The sequence below is a fragment of the Symphodus melops genome (assembly GCF_947650265.1).
Source record: "Symphodus melops genome assembly, chromosome: 4".
Lineage (NCBI taxonomy): Eukaryota > Metazoa > Chordata > Actinopteri > Labriformes > Labridae > Symphodus > Symphodus melops.
Window position 1 is genome coordinate 13,599,911 of NC_136694.1, and position 18,747 is coordinate 13,618,657.

The 18,747-nt window shown below is 41.1% G+C and overlaps 1 protein-coding gene across 2 annotated transcripts in view; it reads right to left on the reverse strand.

The window, feature by feature from the left end:
* The window catches only part of chchd6b (coiled-coil-helix-coiled-coil-helix domain containing 6b), a 53,156-nt gene that overhangs the window by 23,410 nt on the left and 10,999 nt on the right, over positions 1–18,747 (reverse strand). Inside the window, exons 5-7 of one of the 2 annotated variants that reach the window (XM_079342285.1) lie at positions 14,821–14,841; positions 11,253–11,336; positions 4,601–4,671 (exon numbers count right to left, since the gene is read on the reverse strand). In XM_079342285.1, coding sequence (XP_079198411.1) covers positions 4,601–4,671; positions 11,253–11,336; positions 14,821–14,841 — 176 coding nt within the window. The remainder of the gene's footprint in view (positions 1–4,600; positions 4,672–11,252; positions 11,337–14,820; positions 14,842–18,747) is intronic. The other variant, XM_079342286.1, reaches the window with a different exon arrangement.

Here is an 18,747-nt window from a genome sequence, read left to right on the forward strand (position 1 = left end):
CGCACCTCACAGTGGAAGATTACCCTCGTCTGACAGGAGGTGGTGTGTCTCAGGAAGCAGTGCATGAGGTCAAAATAATGACGTAGCAACAGAGTCAGACACTATCATGAGAGATGTTGTCATTATATCCAAGTATAGTGTATCAGTGCGAGTGAAGATCAACATTATGCACTGTATCAACAACAACGAGTGGAGGAGAACAGACTGGCAAAAAAAAAAACCCCCAGCATGACACGGTTTCATTATATGGGCTCGCATCCTGTCTATTGTTGTGCGCTGGTCGCTGGATATAGTCGTCATTGACCTCTACGTCTCATTTGCAGAGAAGTTTTCTGATTTCACAAGGAACTTTTACGAAGAGGCTGGCAGTGACACCTTCAGGTCCAAATGTCCCCCCCAGATGTTTTGTGTATATGTGAAAGCACCAATAATACAAAGACTGATGATCACTATATGGACTATAAAGACAATATAACAAACATCAATAAACGTGCAATATATTTATCTGTACAGTAATTCCACACATAGCTCGTTTTATATCTATATCTGCACCTTATTTTGTAAATGCAACATGCCTTATATAAATACTTGATGCTGCTCTTTGATCTTGCACTACAATGAGCTAAAGCAACAACATTTCGTTCTTATCTGTCCTGTAAAGTTCAAATTTGAATGACAATAAAAGAGATCTAAATCTACGTCAAATTAGTATAATCGGGTCAATTTGAGAAAGATAAGCACAGACCCAAGAAAATCCAGAGAACAAACCTGGCCTGATTATTATGATTATTATAATGACTTTGTTTTTGGATGAGTCCTTGGTTTAAAAAAACAAACAAAAAAACAAACAAAAAAACAAACAAAAAAACAAACAAAAAAACGTGGACCTTTGAAAAGCACTAGCACATTCAAAAAGAAAGCCTTAAATAAGGCTTGCGTTTTCACCTACCTACTTTAACTCCACAGATCAGTCCTTTATGGTTATCTTGTGCTGGAGTGTTTGTGTGCAGGTGTGCATCTTTAAACATCCTGTAGAGGCAGTCACGGAGAGGAACGCTAACAATCTCACCCAGGCAGTGTGGGAAAGTGAGCTGTCTGTCCTAATGTCGAGTCTTTGTTGGACCACAGCGCAGACAGGTGTTGTCTCCGGTAATGACTCCTGCAGGAGTCTTCTTCTTACCCGTCTCTTACACTAATTGGACACGCTACCCACACACAGAATAAAGAAGATCTAACAAACCCTTCAACCACAAACTGTCAGCAGATACTTCACGATGAAGCCTCACACAGGCATCCACCTGAGGCTCACTTGGGTTCTGTCTTTGCAAACAACTTGAGGGTAACAAGATTTTTTAAGAGGATTAATGGATTTTCCGATCTTAAAGTAAGCTCTGCAGCAATACTGTGGGTCTCTAAGGTGAGTTATTTTGAGCAAATATGGGTTTGATACCCTAAGGCAAGGCTAATGGATGAACTTAGTTGGGAAAAGCAAGCGGAAAATGGCACTAGATAACATTTTACCACTCATTTTTACCCCACCTGGGAATATATCAGTGTGTGACCTGTCCAGTGAAAGTAAACAGACTCAATTTCCCAGAAGTCTACTGCGTTTTTGCTTTAATATCAGCAAAGAACTGTCCTCAGGTGTGAGAGAGGCACTTTGAAGCTTAAACCTGTACACTGTTAAGGCTGCATGAATCTGGAATCACAGGAATCAGCTGTCAAAGTAAAGGGCGATAACTCACTAAAAGGGATCTCTTACTGTATGATTGTACCAAACAAGAAACAAGATCACAGCACGTATTATTGTTTTGTTTTTTTTTAAACTGAGAAGAAAATAGACATTTAGAAAAGAAGATGACATAATTGAAGATGTAATGTTTTAACCAGTGGCTTGGAAATAAATGAGCTAACAGACAAAAAGAATGTACCAATTAGACATTCACAGGCAGAAGTGGAGACAGAGTCAGGTACAAGGTTGGAAGAAAAACATGAAGCGTAGCTAAACAAAGAGTTGGACAGTATTACAGTCTATCCCCTGCTCCCCTTCCCTTCAACACTGGGTAAATAGAATAATTACTGGGTGGTCAGTGTAGTGTGAAATGACAGCGTGACCACAGGACAATGAAACACTGCCCAAATGTAGACAGAACACGACGAGCACATGGCTTCCTGAATACAAAGTGTGCCTGAATGTGTGTAAGCACAGATAGAAAAAGGGAAAATGTGTGTATTCAGTGTGTGTGTGTGTGTGTGTGTGTGTGTGTGTGTGTGTGTGTGTGTGTGTGTGCGTGCGTGCGTCTATGCATGCGCTAAAAGAACAATGAAGGACAGTGTTGTGGGACAAAATGCTGTTCTTTCTGCAAACTAGTGCTGAATTGATCTTCTAACCTCTTCCATGCAGCCTGGGACAAAAGCAAATCCATGCTAATGTAATCATTTGGACCAAATTTTGGACTTGAATTGTGTGCTGTTAGATTCAGTGGGCCAGGTGCATGAAGATAGCAGTGTTGTGGCTGAAAGTGACGGCCCATCAGACAATGCAAAGCCAGCAGAAAACCAAACAGCTTTCATGTCTTCTTGCCGTTGCACAAAAGTAGCGACTATAAACCACACATCAGACCTAAAAATACCATCTATATGTGTTTATGTCTACAACAGCAATGCTTTTCTGTTTTGTTTTTTTTCTTATTTAAATAAAAGTGATGGAACCAAATCTAAATGAATTCCTTGGACATAGTTGAAGGTTGTCCACTGAAGCGTAAGCACTTTACAAGAAGCAACATCAACTTTTTGTGTGAACCGTTCTGACACTGATTGAATTTCTGAAACAACCAAACATGTGTGTAAAAGACAGAAGTCAAATATAAGAGATAGTGTAGAGACGTCAATTACCCCACAGTAGGGCTAACACTTCAACATTTAATGACTAAGGCCACAAATATAAACTAACTTCATTGCCCAGTGGGCAGTCTTACACACTGTACCTACATGTGTTAAATGCTTATATGCTGTAATTCACACTGTAATTTGATCAGATCGATCAATCTGAATCTGTTGAATTGTGCGACCTATCCAGATGAATTTTACACTGCTGCCAGCAGAAGGAAACTAGGTGACTATCACTTGTTACTTTTACGAGGTGTTTCATTATAACTGACATTAAGGCTTTAAAGGTGAACAGTAACACATACGATCAGGGGAAGAAAAGTGAAGAATGTGTGTGTTAATGAAAAAACCAAAGGGTGATGAAGGTAAATGTGAGATTAATAGTTAAAATAGAAGATCAGAATTACATTTTCTGATCTGCATACCAGAAAAGGAAAACTGAATTGCTTTGTGCTTAATAGGATTCGTGAGCTTTTTGTCTTCCCCTCTTTTCCCCCCCAAAAAAAAGTAGGGGCAGTGTGTAGATGGGCCACAAATTGGCGAGGCCAACACACCGAGGCAGCGCCATTGTGGCAGCAGCTGTGCGTCGGATCAAAGTGACACATTTTAACAATAGGTGAGATCTCAACTCTAAAATCTGAACAGCACCTCTGCTCCTTGAGAAATCCTGCTGTTTGCTTATTTCCAGAATGAGGCTGATTTAAATACTGTCTTGCCATATTTACAAAGTTGTTTCGAGGTAAAGATAAATAATATTGAGGTGTACTTCATTCAAAAGAGAGAAGCTTGTTTAGAAATGATACACATTGAACACAGTGGAAAGAGCCCCATAACGCAATGAGAATGTACGTATTTCAATACACATTTGTTGATAAAATATAATAGTACCTATTCAACTGAGATGACAAACCAGGTTATGTTAACTTTTTGTTAGTGTTTGAAAAGTCAAAGTGACACGAAGAACAAAGATATTAGGTTGTTTCCTCTTCTTCTTTGCCACGCCAAAGTAGACAGAATACACAAAGAGAAGTCAGATGAACGTCATAGCACTAAGTAAGGAGTTAATGTTCGACGTGTGCGGTTTACTTTATTTAATAAACTTCATTAGAGTTACGATTTTTTTTAGAATTATTGCAAGTTAAAGGTAAATTACAAATACAATCCACTGTAGACATTAAATACACTATTTAATAACAGCAGTGGAACATAAAGATAGCACCAAAGTCTCACTAACAGTTTTAAAATTGTCCCAACAATGTTCTGGTTTACATTTGATGATATAATGACGTGACAGCTAAAAGTGAAACACCAAAGTATCTTAACTCTAATAGGACTGGATTGTTGGATTTTATTCATCTGAGGTTGAAGGTTTATATGAATCTGAGGATGTTGTGTTATAATAATATGATTACCACTGTAGGCTATTAGAAAACATGATTCAGATCTTGTGGACTTTTTTTTTTGATAAACACTGGACTGAAAGTGTTAATGTACTGCGCAAAATGCCTGATTTTCACTTCCTGTCGATGAGCAGGATTCAAAAGAAAGAAAGTAAAAACCTCATCCACAACTAATAGATTATTAACAAGCAAACTGCCTCGGCCTATGATAGGCTTGTGAAACATATCTCATGAAAAACACATCGTACTGAGTATACTGAATGGTTCATTCCACAGAAAATGGTGCCGCAACGCTCGTTCAGAGTACTTACCGGATGTGAGCCTCGGCTTTAGTAGCTGCCTGGTTGTACTGTTCGGCTGTCTGATTGTAGTTGTCAAAGTTCTGCAGACACAGAGAGCCCAATGAGAATCACATCAGGGATATTTTACCCCATTACAGAATTTCAATTCACCATGAAGTGGATGCTCAGACAAGAAACCTGCAGCTTTTAGAAAACATGTAACCCAGCTTTTAACTTTGTTCAATTCACATATTAAGTTAATAAAAAAGATAAAGTCTGAGAGCTTGCAATAATTCAAATGTATTCATTTAAGGCTCCAGTACAAATAAGCCAATAATGATGAGCAACATGCATGAAGCCCTATTGGAAAAAGCCACATTAGTTAAATTAGCAACCTTTAAATTTTGCAGAACTGCTTACAAATTTGAATGCTAATGGCCTCTTTGTGTTCACTCATGTTGGGTTTTTTTTTCATGTGCGAAAGAGTGGCATTTAAACAGAAATGATTATCCAGATGGAGCTTTGCAAAGTTGAACACCTTCCTACTGAAGTGATCAGTGATCACAGTGTTAACTGCTCTGCATCAGGGTCAGAGCGGCTCACGAGTGGATTCAGTGACAAGGAAGATATCGTTCCAGAGAAGCTACAACGCAAAGAAAACGTTTAAAAAGATCCCAATTTTTTAGACAAAAAAACCCGAAAAAAACCCCAACAACCTCCAAAGAGGCTTTTTATCAGAACACATTCAAATCAGTTTGACTAGAATGCCCAGACACAAAGCAGATCTCTTACCACCCTCCCTCACCCATTCACTGGGCAGTAATCGCCATTTTAAACCAATAACGGCAGTGCTCACGCTTCTAATTAATTATTCCCTATATTCCCAATAGACGAGGTGATAGGAGAGGAAGATAATTGCAGTGACTGAGCGAAGAAAGGGATGGGATCAAACAACACCCCCCCCATGCTCTAGCCCTCTACTCTTACAGTGCCCCCAAGTCATTTTCATATCTCATTATTTCAAACTGATCCTCAGACATGCTTCTCCTGATCTCAATGTCTGGTGTTGGAAGAGACTCGAGTAATGTTGAGAGCATTTTTTTCCCCCTTAATCCTGCTCGTATGCACTACAAATGTGTTTTTTTTCTTCCCTGTATTCCCTGTATTTCAGAGGGAAAAAAGCATTATTTAGTTGTCAGCATGGCAACAAGAGAGAAGGTTGCTCTAACTAGTTACTGATACCAGTTAGCAATATTTGTTTTGATCACTCTGATAGTCTCTACTACAGGCATCACATAAACTGTTGCCGTTCACTAAAGAAATGTACCCGCTTTGAGAGAAGTTGTGCGAGTGCACTAACAACTTATAATGAATTTATCTCAATCAGATTCTGCTTTAAAAGTTTTGATTGGTATTGTTGCTATTTAAACTGACACCAATGATCTGTTTAGGCTGAATCTCAAAATGGGAAAGGGTTAAACTTCCTGAGGTATACTACAGGTCTTATTCCTGCCAATTGTGCTACCTAGCATTGTTATACTGGATTTCCCAGGGACAGGATTCAGGATTAGACTCCTGTTGCTGTTAAGTCTCACCATTACTAATCCATGGACTAGTTTTAAATGCCACATCCTGACAGAGCGGTAACATCCGCAGCTGCAAAGTGAGTCTAGTAGATTTTATTCTGTTCTTTTTGCATACATAAAAAGTATGTTTGATCAGTTATTTTATCAAGCCTTCATTTGAAAGGGCTCGAAACCACACCCTGAATTCATAAACATTTGCATGATAGAAGTCCCACTTCCTGATGGAGGAGAGTTAGCGAATACTTTGGCAGCCTCCCTGGGAGTATACAGTTTGAGGTTAGCTGCATGTTAGTGGATGAGTGCTTAACTAGGGTCACTTTTTTTTTTACCTGTACTCTTGTTATTGTTTTTGTTTTTAGCTGTGTGCACTTTAAGGTGAAGCCAAGTAATCTCGTTGTACTATTTGTATAATCACAATAAAAGGCATTCTATTCTATGAGCCTTTAGCCTGAAGTCAAAGGCTTCGTGGGTCAATTCAACAGAGAAAGGCTGAGAGTTAAAACTTAAAAGTCTGGGATTGCCTGGTGTGATATCCAGTGTTTTAGCCAAGATATAGGGCTCCACTGAGGTTTAAACTCATGGACGCCTCAGATTTTGCAGGACAGAGAGAGCAGGAAACAAGCAAAGGAGGGAGCGAGCAGATGACTGCTAAAGAGAACTTGATTGTCATGATTGGCGTTTTGTGCGAAGGCTGGAATTTGAAGATGGAGAGGGGGTTAGACGTTGGTTGTTTCCGTGTTTTGTTTATTATTTTCCTGGTTGTATCCTACTGAGGCAAAGAGAGTAGCCTACAGGAACATGAGGCCTGTTTTCAATTGTAATCAATTTGCACAATGTCCTCTTTAACTCAAACGTCTCCTCCTCTAAGACAAACAACAGTAAGTCTTTATCCGTGGATATTAAACAACATTTGGAGATTTCTTTGTTATTGAAGGGATGTCATAATTTTCATTTTCCCTCGGGATCAATAAAGCGTCTGTCTCATACATTTCAGAAATAAGCACCTGGCTGCACGTTCTCAAGGAATTCTTACATTAAGGGTGCAGTCACACTGACAATCCGTACCATGCCCAAGCAGGCTTCAACTATCCAGTTCCTTTGACCAGCGTGACCACTCTGAGCACGGTACACTTCCTTGGCTTTGGCACACTTAGGAGAAGTTGGCTTTAGCACGAGCGCGCGCGCACACACACAGGTACACAATGCTGACAGCCTTCATTATGGATAAACCCAGAGTTTTATGGCTGTATCTGACTAAACATGAGCCACAGAGCAGCTGTCATGTTCTCTGTGTTGTTCTCTGATGTGCAGACTCGACTGCGCGCTCCTTTTTATTTTTTCCTCGAGTCTGCCCGTTTGTAAACTGCTGCATGACAACATAAAGCATGTGTGTGCTGTATTACGACGTTATATACAAGAGGCAATCATGCTGAGGCACAGTCAGTCCTGATGTAGTTTGACCGTGAGCCTTGCCCCCAGTGGGGGATTGGTGCAACGGTGGGACAATTGTCCTCGAGTAAGGCACAGTACGGTTGGCCAGTGTGACCACGCCCTAAAAGATCCATCAAGGCATAATGAAACATACAGTCATCTAAATGTCTACTGCCAGGTACCATGAAGTGATTCTGTGTTGGCATGTGCAACAATGCCTCATTGATTTTAGAGAGGAGGAGAGAAAAGACTGAGTTCAGATGTTTAGTGGTCTGTCAAAGTGGCAGGTTAGAAAACTCTCATGTCTGTGGTCTTGGAAATAGAGAAGTGGTTGTGACAAAAAAAAAAAAAAAAGTGAAAGTGCCCAAGTAGTGTTTGGATGAAATCGCGGGTAAAGCTTATCCAGCCGTGATGCTGGGGGACTCCAAGGCTGTGTTGATTTTTGTGTGTATCAACATGTTCTTTTTGTGTCGTTTGAAAGAGCAAACCCAGAGCAGCAGCCCCAGCGCCGCTCTCGTGACACCAGAGAAGCGACAGTACTATCACTGGCACACACTCCCTGAGCTTTTCCCAGTCATTTGCACCCATGGGGACAAAAGCCCAATGTGGAGAAACAGGAAAGGGGGGATGATAACCCTCAGCGGGGTGTGGGGGGTGGGGAATAGGTTTTGGAAAACACTCGTGGAGGGGATTAGTATGGATCTGTATGTGTGTGTGTGTGTGTGTGTGTGTGTGTGTGTGTGTTGGAGCTTGCATACATGCAGGTGTGACTAAACCTGTGTTTGTACGTGACTGCTTGTGTTGGATGATCCTTACATGCACACTCGTCTGAACACCATCCAGCAGCTGAGGATTGAGATGGGCTGATGTCAGGATTTTGAGGGCTGGCGTGGGTAGGGGGTGGTGTGGCGGGGAGGGGGGAGGGGAGGGTGGGGGGGGGGGGGGGGGGGGTTCATGCTCCACACTTGGATGAAGGTGGATTAATTTTTCAAGGGGGGGGGGGGGGGATTAAAGGAGGTGAATTTAAAACTGAGACTTGTTTACAGAGTCACAGGGTATGTTGCCACAGGGAGACAGATACAGTATACACCACCTGTACACTGGGAAGAGATTAAGGCGGCATCCACAAATAAACCAGAGCGAGAGAGAGAGAGAGAGAGAGAGAGAGAGAGAGAGAGAGAGAGAGAGAGAGAGAGCGAGAGAGCGAGAGAGAGTTTGGCGGGATCTTGTGTTTTTGTTTGAAGCTGAGGGATAATGCAAAGTTGTTTGCTTTGTTTGTTACAGAAGTCCCCTCCCCCTCAATACACACACACACACACACACACACACACACACACACGCAGGTTGTTTCCTAATTTGTGTCAGTAGTGGACTCAAACGGCATCGTCAGCCTTTGGACAAATACGATAGTCTGTTATCGTCATTCATCCTTTAGGCAAACTGGACACCAGTCAGCGTGTTTGCTTTCATACAGGTAATCAACCTAACACACACACACACACACTTTTAGTAGCCTATTATAAAGGGCTGCTACTAAGCCAGAGTAAAATGTTAATTCATCACAAACCAATTACCTGTGATTTCTCCTTCTAATGTGTCTGCTTTTTCCTTTGGCTTAAATCTCTGCCTCAGATCATGAACACATGCACACAGTGTACCGAGCAGCACTACAGTAGTGAGAAAACAGAACCCTCTATTGCAATTATCATGCAAGTATAACATTGTAGACTGGTATTCACAGCCTCCTCAAAAGGCATTCATCCGCTTTAAATCTGAGCGTCATTTAACTGGATTTAAAATGAGGGCGACGCTGAAGGATGTCTTACTGAGCAATGCACAGATGTCTTCAAGCCTGGATCATTATTTATGTGAAAAGTGAGACACATTACCACTTCAAGTCGGGTTTCGCATTTATACATATGACCTATGTCAGTCACAATTCAACTTTTTAAGTGGCAATTTATTCCACCCAACTGGTATTAGTCACAGGTAGAAGAGAGCGAAAGGAAGAAAAATGGGCAGGGTAAAGGAACTGCTTAATGCACAGTCCATATAGGCTCTTTATCTCTCGCTCTCAGTCCCCCCCCCCCCCTTCTCACTTCCTCATCCGCATGCAGGTCAGCCGCAAGCAAGTGAGGGGTGAATGGGAGCGATAGAAAAGGCAAATGCTGCGGCAGGCGGGGAACGATAGAGCATCCTCCACTCTTCTGCCAATCAGTCTCTTCCGTCAAGCACTGAGGTGTGTGCTGCTTGCCACACGGTGTGCAGGAGGCTCTCCTATTTAACTTGGCTATGTAAAAGGTTTTCTCAGAGGCCTAAAGGAGGCGAGCACCTTGAGCTAGATAAGGTCCCCGTGATGGGTGCTGCCAGGCGGAGGGGGAAGTCGAGTCCTAAATTGCGTCTATTGAATAGTGAAGGGAGAGTTCTGGGTGTGGTGGGGTAGAAACGGGAGGTATTTACTCTATCCAATTACATTACTTGAATATGTTTGTGTGTTTTGAGCCATGTCAGGTGGCCTTAAATAACATAAATATTCTTTCAATCATATTTTTTCTCTCTTTCGATCAAGGATTTTCTAGTCTTTCTTCTTTACCATTTACAACACTTCTTCTTTCTTTCGTCCATCCCAAAGAGCTGAACAGAGTCCTCTGCTGCCTGAACCCAGCTCTGGCAGCACATCACCCCCACCCCCATTCACCTCCACTGTCTCCCGATCAAATCCAGCATTGGTGACAGAGGCTTCAGAGCCTCAGCCACCCACCCCTCTGGATCTGTCTCCCTGCAGAAATCTGCACTGCTGCATCTGGACAACTTTAAAAAATCTCCTCAAACACCAACTGATTACCGAAGCATTCGGCCTCAGTCAACACTCCACCTCCAGCACCCACCTCTTCTTCCTTCACTGGTTTGTTTCCGTGCTCTTTTCTCTTCTTTAGTTGTGTTTTATTTCTCTCTTGTTGTCCCCTCGGTTTTTTTTCTTTTCCCCCACGTTTGTTAAGCGTCCTTGGGTTTCTTGAAAGGCGCTATAAAAATGCAAGCTATTAAAGAGCACAGATCCTTTTTCAGAGTCTATCACACTGAGGGTACCTGCCTTGCTTGTGGCAAAGTCTTTTAGCAAACATGCTCAGGTTTACTTCATAGAGAAGGAACAGATATGCCTGTGGCTTTTACCAACTACAAAATATCAATAGCCAACTAGTGCTGAAGTCAATGGAATACAGGATATCATTTATTAAAAGAGGTACAGGAGCTGTGAAAAGCACAGCACATTTGATTAATGAACTGAAGATTTCAGAGACAGTTCTGTGAAGGCTCTTAGAGTGCTACGAACAACACATTGTGACTCTTATCTGTCGGCTGAATGTACAATTGGCACAGGGATGTGGACCTGACATTTCCAAGATAGGAGAGTCTGGTGTCCCCGAGAGATTTCAGGTTTTTTTTCTTTTTTCTTAAGAAAACAAGACATTTTTATCTGTGACGTCTCCTTACCTCTATACTGTTCAAACAAAGATGATGAATTCATGAAAAAAAAAAAAAAACCTTTTCCATGAGACAATGCTAGCACTTCTGTAGCTGCACTAATATAGTGTTAAATGTGGTTGAACTCCAAGTGGTCATCTTAATGGTAAGCATGTTTTCATGAAACAGGAAATGGTCTTTACCTTTTTCTCCAGTGTTGCTAGTTGCTCTTTATAGAAGCTGGAAATGCTGGCCAGCTCCTTCTCCTTCCTCTCCAACTGTTTAGACTGACACGGGGATAGAAAGGGAAAACTAAATGAACAGAGGACAATGCAGAAGAAGGAAAATAAATAAAAATAAAAGACACATTGCATTGGTTTCAGAGAATGTAACCCCAGCTGTTGTTCTAGTTCTTTTTACAGACAGACGAGCATGGGCTTAAATTACTGTCCCAGGCCTGTTTAAAGCTCATGTGAGGAGTTTTTTTGGCTCTTGATGAAATGAATACTCGTGCATCTTTATGACCTATAAATGCAAACAAGAACAACAGCAACACAAGTGATCATTTTTTCTAATGGGCATCTTTAATCCCTGAAACCACTGCCATGGTGTCAAATGAGGAGATTAACAGCTCACTACAGAAACAAACATCTTTTACAAGACACTAGTTGTTAATGCTTGATCCATGTGGTCAGACAAAACCAAAAGAAATAAAAAAGGTACCACTTAAAGTAAACTGCCTTGTTAATAATGAGGAGAATGTCATGAATCCAGTTAAGAATAAAACATCTAATTTGAACCTTTTTTTTTACTGAAAAGTTTCACGGTTAGGTGCTGTGACAACACATTGACTTCCAATACTTGGGTGTAAAAAAGATGGGAGATGGTGCAGAGACACAGGAAGGACGAAGGGAGGAGAAACAAGGCAACATGTTGCTGTGAGTGCAGAACAGACCCACAGATACGACAGAACAGAAGTTTCAGGGAGACAAAACTGAAAACACATCGAAACTATGATATTACATAGAATTTAAATATCAACAAACACTCATATTTCAGTGGAAAAAAAAATCACAAAGTTTCAAGAAGCACTTCAGTGGAGATGAATTTGTATTTAGAGGTTATGAGTCACATTTCAGATGACTTGAAAATTATGAGCCAAATTAGTCATTTTTCCACTGCTGTCGAAACCTGATGGCAGCAAACAAATAAAAAACTTGTGTTAGCTACATTTCAGAACAGAAACATTTTGCGTATGCATATTGTATCCTCCTGTGCTGTGTGGTTAAAGTGTCAGCACTTCGTTCAATTAGTAACTCAATTTTAATTCATTACTTTAAATGTTCTACCTTTCGATGATTTGACTGATACATACTCGTCTCTATGAAAACTTCACGAGTCTGTGATTCTTTGTTTTCAGATTTGTTTTGGGGATTTTTTATTTAAGAGACAGGTAATGGATAGAGTCAGAAATCAGGGAAAGAGAGGGAGCGCGGAATGACATGCAGGAAAAGAGCCGCAGGTCGGATTTGAACCAGAGAAAGTCTGTTTAGAGGACTTTGGCCTCCGTACATGAACCACTCGGCTAGCTGCTCCCCCAAATCTTTGATTCTTGATGTATGGGGGATTAAAAAAAAAAAAAAAGGAAAACATAAAAGACTGGCATAAAAATGACTTACAAAACTAATCAGCTGGTATGTGCAGGCACAGCAGGCGCTGACATGGCGAAGGTTGGCGTTATGTTGGCGTTAAGATGAGGTGAAGCGCTTTAATATGCCTGCTGAGCCAAGCTTTGACAGGCAGATAGATGGTAGACTGGCTGTAGGAAGAGCCATAGTTTGGGCCATGGCCATAGCAGCATGCAAGCAGAGGAAGATAGGAGGCAGACGTCAAAAAGATTCTCTGTGAAAACAAGTCGCCAGGGGTAAAAAGAAACGTTTTCTCTAATGCAGTCACTGACAAACCGCTGGCTTCACAGTGCGTCAATAGTATTATCCACATACAGGTACTTACACACAAACACAACAGACAGAAGCAGAAAAGCATAATGAATCCCACAGACGTTCAATAAAAGAAGATGTTAATGATTTAAAAAAGGGACAAACGTGTGGTCGTCCAACAAGACACCCGCACTATGATCTCTCACCATGTCGCCAGCTTCATGTTTTTATAAAACACATCTCAGAGTACGGACAATCAAAGAGTCACATGTGTTGCAACAAAGCGTGGTGCAGTTTGCTGTGTTATTTCTTGACATGAAAACACAATATACTGGGGTGTAAATACCATGTCAAGTTGTCAAAACAATCAATACTTTTCTAGAACACGTTTTTGAAACAATCTATTTGAATGATCTGGAGTATGGAAAATTACTTGACAAATTGCAAATGCTTCAATTATATTTTAACCAAAGCTGCTCAGAGAACGGTCTAAAATGCACAAATGTGTTTTGGAGGGCTGCTAACAAATTCATGCAATTTAGACCATGTGCAGGAGGTGGCCTGCAATTTTTGGTAATTAAAAAAATACATTACAACAAATGTGGGTGTCTGTTAATTCGGTTTTGTAAATTTTATTTCAGTGCCATCCAACAAGGTTACACTAATACCACATACTGGATTCAAAAACACTGATCAGTACTAATTCTAGCTGAAATGCAGTACAAAAAAACAAACAAACAAACAAACAAAAAAAAGCTTTCAGCTCAGTTTAGATCTGAGTGTGTTTACAGTGCATCTGTCAGAAGGTCGGTCATGCTGTGGAGAGTATGCAGTGGATCAAAGAAGAAGCTCAGCAGCTGTACAAACCGAATCCCATATTTTGACTAAAATGCACAAAAGGATGGGCAGCATGCACACTGTGAACAGAGGGTGGTTCAGTTCTCTCTTGCATGCACACATTTGTTCAGAGGAAGTTTACATACAGTATGGTGTGCGCCTGCATTTTTAAAGGGAATACTGAACAAAGCTTAGGCACTCACAAACACAGTTTTTCTAGCCCATAAGGTTAATGAGTGAGGCAGAGCTACAAGTGGGGGGGGGGGGGATGATATGGTGCATGAACACAACAAAGCTGGTTTACAAGAAAAGGCAGCAATAAGGCATGGGTTTAAGTCGCACTGGAAGTGTGTATCGTGGACATACGCACATAGAGCGTAATGCCATGGTGTCATTTGGAGATGTGCATTAGTGAGGCTGATACAGATCAGATGGAGTACCAGCACCATCCCTGGATGATCTTCTTTGCTCTTAGCTGATGTGGTGAACACAGGTGTGCAGATACACACACACCCACACATACATACTTACACACAGACGTTGCATTACATCTATTGTAATCCAATTTAATCTTATCCTAACTTAACAGGCACATGCGCCCCAAAAGACCACATCTGCAAATCCCTAGACTGTTCTCACTGCACTTTTCCTTTCTGTAGCGTCTGTTTGATGCTTAAGGGCTGTGTGTGTGTGTGTGTGTGTGTGTGTGTGTGTGTGTGTGTGTGTGTGTGTAGGAGTGTAGCTTTGTGTGTAAAATCACCTCTGCTAGCAGCGCAGATGATGTGTAATTTTCTAGCTGAATACCTCCCAAAGTGTTGTTGTGTGGAATGTTGGCGGCGGCACACTCACAGCCTCGCTTTAACGCACAATGAAAACATGACATTTGAATAGAGGAGAGGGAGAGTAAAATAAAAAAAATAAATAAAAAGAGAAAGCACGAGGGAGAGAGGAAGAGCAGGGGAAAAAAACGAAAAGCATTAGAAGTGTTGCTTACCCAGGCATCCAAATCTGCTGGCTAGAAGAAGAGTCGAGGAACAGAGGGTTAGTGAGATGGCAGAGGGTGTTAGGTAGGTGCATGATGTGTAGCAACTATTGTGTTAGAGATAAAGAGGAGAAGGAAGTAACAAGGAATCAAGTGGATACTAAGAGAATATTCAAAAGGCCTGTGTATTCTACATCCTTATGAACATGGTTTAGTCTGAATAGTTAGTGTCTTTATTTTTGGTATACACTGAGTTGAATGTGTTGACATGTCATCTGTTTTGGAGTATTTATGGAGGATAAGAATTATGCATATTGTAGGTGCGTGACTGACGGGCTGTCACTGTTTGTCCAGCTCTTAGGTTGACCACAACTCTTTTTGAGCCAGCATTTACAACATCGCGGCTACCTTTGACGAGCTATAAAAGCCCTCTTCAGTAACCAATAGGTGACGTCACAGAGGCTTCGTCCATGTTCATTGACAGCCTATGGTCCCATCAAATTCACAGGTTGGTGAATACCATTGTTTCTAAGTCCCAACCTGCAGAGTGTTTGTCGTGAGCTTCACAGTACTGCACGATGATTGACACACAGAAATGTCCCAAACACAGGAAGCATGATGGGAAAAAACTGATAATACAGGCAGAGAGGGTCTTTGAAGATTCAGACACCACCACAAACTTCAAACTAGATTTTGAGTGAAACCTGAGGTGGAATATTTTAAAGTAGGTTGATACCAGAAAAACACTTCATCATGCCTTTAGTTTCTTTTGATAACTTGGTATGCATTCAGACACTGTGCCAGCATTGTGAGAGGGTTAGTAATAAAACTCTGGAAATTCTGAATTAAATAGTTTTGACTCAGTAACAATTCTTTTTCCACGTTAATGATTCAGGATCACAAAGTATCTGGGTATCCTATCATGAGGTCCTTGCTAATAGCCAATAATCATCAAATCAGCATAAGACATGGACTTCTAAGGAAACAAGGTGGGTGAAACTGACCAAAGAGAAATCAACACAGATAACATGTTAGTCAATGTGTCTGTTAGACATTGACTGTGTCTGGGGACTCTTACAGTATAAAACATCCAATGTGTTTCAACATGCTGTGACAAATGTACTTCACAAGGTAATAGCACATACACAATGAGATTTAATCACCTTCCAATCGTCGGTCGTTCTGTATGGTCACATATATCTACATGCTGTGTTCAGGAAACAGAATCTAATGATCGTAAGATTGTTTTGAACAACTAGTGCCCAAGATGGAAAAAAAAAACAAAAAAAAAGTCTCAACAAGAATTACCTGGTGTATTTTTTCATTATCAGCTTTTAAGGAGCTCTCTTGGCAGGGTTTTGATTTAACAGTCCATTCTTGATGTGTCAACACATCTCACTCAAGCTTTAATAAGTCCAAAAGAAACATCACTAACCTATATTCGTGTTTCAACCTTTAGCCTTCAGAGGCAGTGCTGACAGTCTCACTCATTCATTGATCACAAAGCTGAGAAGATTATTGTATAACTGCAACAGTTCCTGGCAGGACTGACGAAGTTTAAATATCTGCTTTTAGGATTAGTTTTGGTCACTGCCTGAGTCATTAACGAGTCAAATCCTATCGTGTGCAATACGGGTAATGTGCAATATACAGCATATGTCGTTTGTGGTTTTCATTGGTATTTGTTTTTTTTCTTTATAATACTGCTGTGGAAGCAGCTTAATGTGTGCAGCACATCAGAGACAATGTTCCTTATGGTGACAATAAAGTGGATCTTACCATACCATATAATGTGACGGCACATGCTAGACCACTGCACGTAACACTTGTAATCATTATATCAAACAACATTCATGTTTCTTCAGTATTTAAATTAAAGAAAGACCAGACACCATGTCTCCGTGTGCTCTCAGCCCGTTCCAGTATGAAAGACAGGGATAGATTAGAGCACTGGGTGGCTCTAATGTGAGTATGCCTCATAAAAACACCATTCAGTTAAATGAGGTGGACTCACAGAGCCAGTTGCTGCAGAATACGTGCTTGTGTGCTGGGTAATCTGTGTAACGGATACAACCCATACCATCTGTTTAACCTCTCTGCTCCTTGGCGGCAGGCCCTAAACTGAATGTGTGTCTGAGTGCGACTCTGTGTGTACCTCTGTGTGTGTGTGTGTGTGTGTGTGTGTGTGTGTGTGTGTGTGTGTGTGTGTGTGTGTGTGTGTGTGTGTGTGTGTGTGTGTGTGTGTGTGTGTGTGTGTGTGTGTGGACCCCTACAGAGTGCTCACAGGAGTGTGGCGGTCCCATTTCCATACACAACAGACTCTAGGTGAATTGTTTGGTTGGGACAGCGATGCAGACAAACACACACACCGAAGCGGTTTTTGAGCGGCCCATGGGCCATAGCAGACAATTAAAGGTACATCCATCCATTGTTTCTGCAGCTCAGACCTCCCCTGTGGCCAGCAGCCAGGAGCCTCAGCCTGAACATTCAGAGTCTGGACCCAACGGACTATCAAAAAAAAAAAAGTCACTCTTAGTCTAGGGAACACATTTTCTATTATATTTTACCTGGACAACTCCTACGTTTAGTAAATGATTTATCAAGTCAATATGATCCATAAGAAGACACAAAAAGCACAAACTAATTGGCTTGAGGTGTATCATGTTAAAAAAAAATCAAATATCAGGACATATCAATAAAATAAAAGTGATAAAAGTCAACAACTCTCTGTGGACAAATAAAAGTGGAGGTTACCATAGCAACAGCTACTTGTCTCATTCTACACAGCAAGGAAAATGACTGCTACGACTTACCTAACCTTTAATAATGGAGCCAGCATAGAAACCTCACCAAACAATGGCAAGATAAAAACACTGAACAACCACCTCTCAATCACCATAAACGATATGCCATTATTTCACTCCCTTTATACCAAGTCATACTGTACTTAAGAAAACGCGAGTTTCCTCTTCCTTCTATTGCAGACAGCAGGGGTTTATAGAAGTGCGTGTCGTATTGACAGTTACATTCGTCTTCTTTTCTTCTGTGTTTATGCTCAATCAGTCATCTAAACTTCCCCGAGAAGCTGTTTGTCCATCAAACATCATATCAGTATACTCTTGGTCTAAAATGCATGTAGGTGAACGATTTCAAGTTACAAATGCCATACAAAATGCCACATGGCAAAGATTGATTCAGCATCAATTTGCAAAAAGTAACAATAACTGCTATGACAGATGATTGACGAATAGAGTAAAATCAATCATGGCCCCTAAAAACCCCACTGAATTAATGCATCACAACGTACTCGGCCGTATCTTCTTAGCTGAACCATGTGTGCCATGGTTTAACCACGAGTGTCACCAGATGGACCAGTTAAGCAATGCTTCATGCTTGATTTAGACTTGAAATCTAACTGAAAGCAGTGTGCATGTGTGAGAGAGAGAGAGAGAGAGAGAGAGAGAGAGAGAGAGAGAGAGAGAGAGAGAGAGAGAGAGAGAGAGAGAGAGAGAGAGAGAGAGAGAGAGAGAGAGAGAGAGAGAGAGAGTTAGAGAGAGAGAGAGAGAGAGAGAGAGAATGTGAGTAAGTGTGTGCCGATACTTGTGGGAGAGAAAAAGTGAAAGTGACAGAGATGTGACAGGATGAGACCTTTTAGTTTGACATGGTGAAATATGCTTGCTTGAAAATCAATTATGCAAATGCTGAATTATGCAAATGTTACATTTTGAATAAATCTATGTGATTTGGGAGAAAAGATTTCGTTGTCGTTTTCAGGAAGAGAGACTGTGTGTGTGTGTGTGTGTGTGTGTGTGTGTGTGTGTGTGTGTGTGTGTGTGTGTGTGTGTGTTACAACAGAGATTAGTTTGGAGAATATCAGTGGCAGCCACAGTTTGTGCAGTCAAACTCCTGATTTGGCTTTTTAGGGAGAGTGTCTGAGGG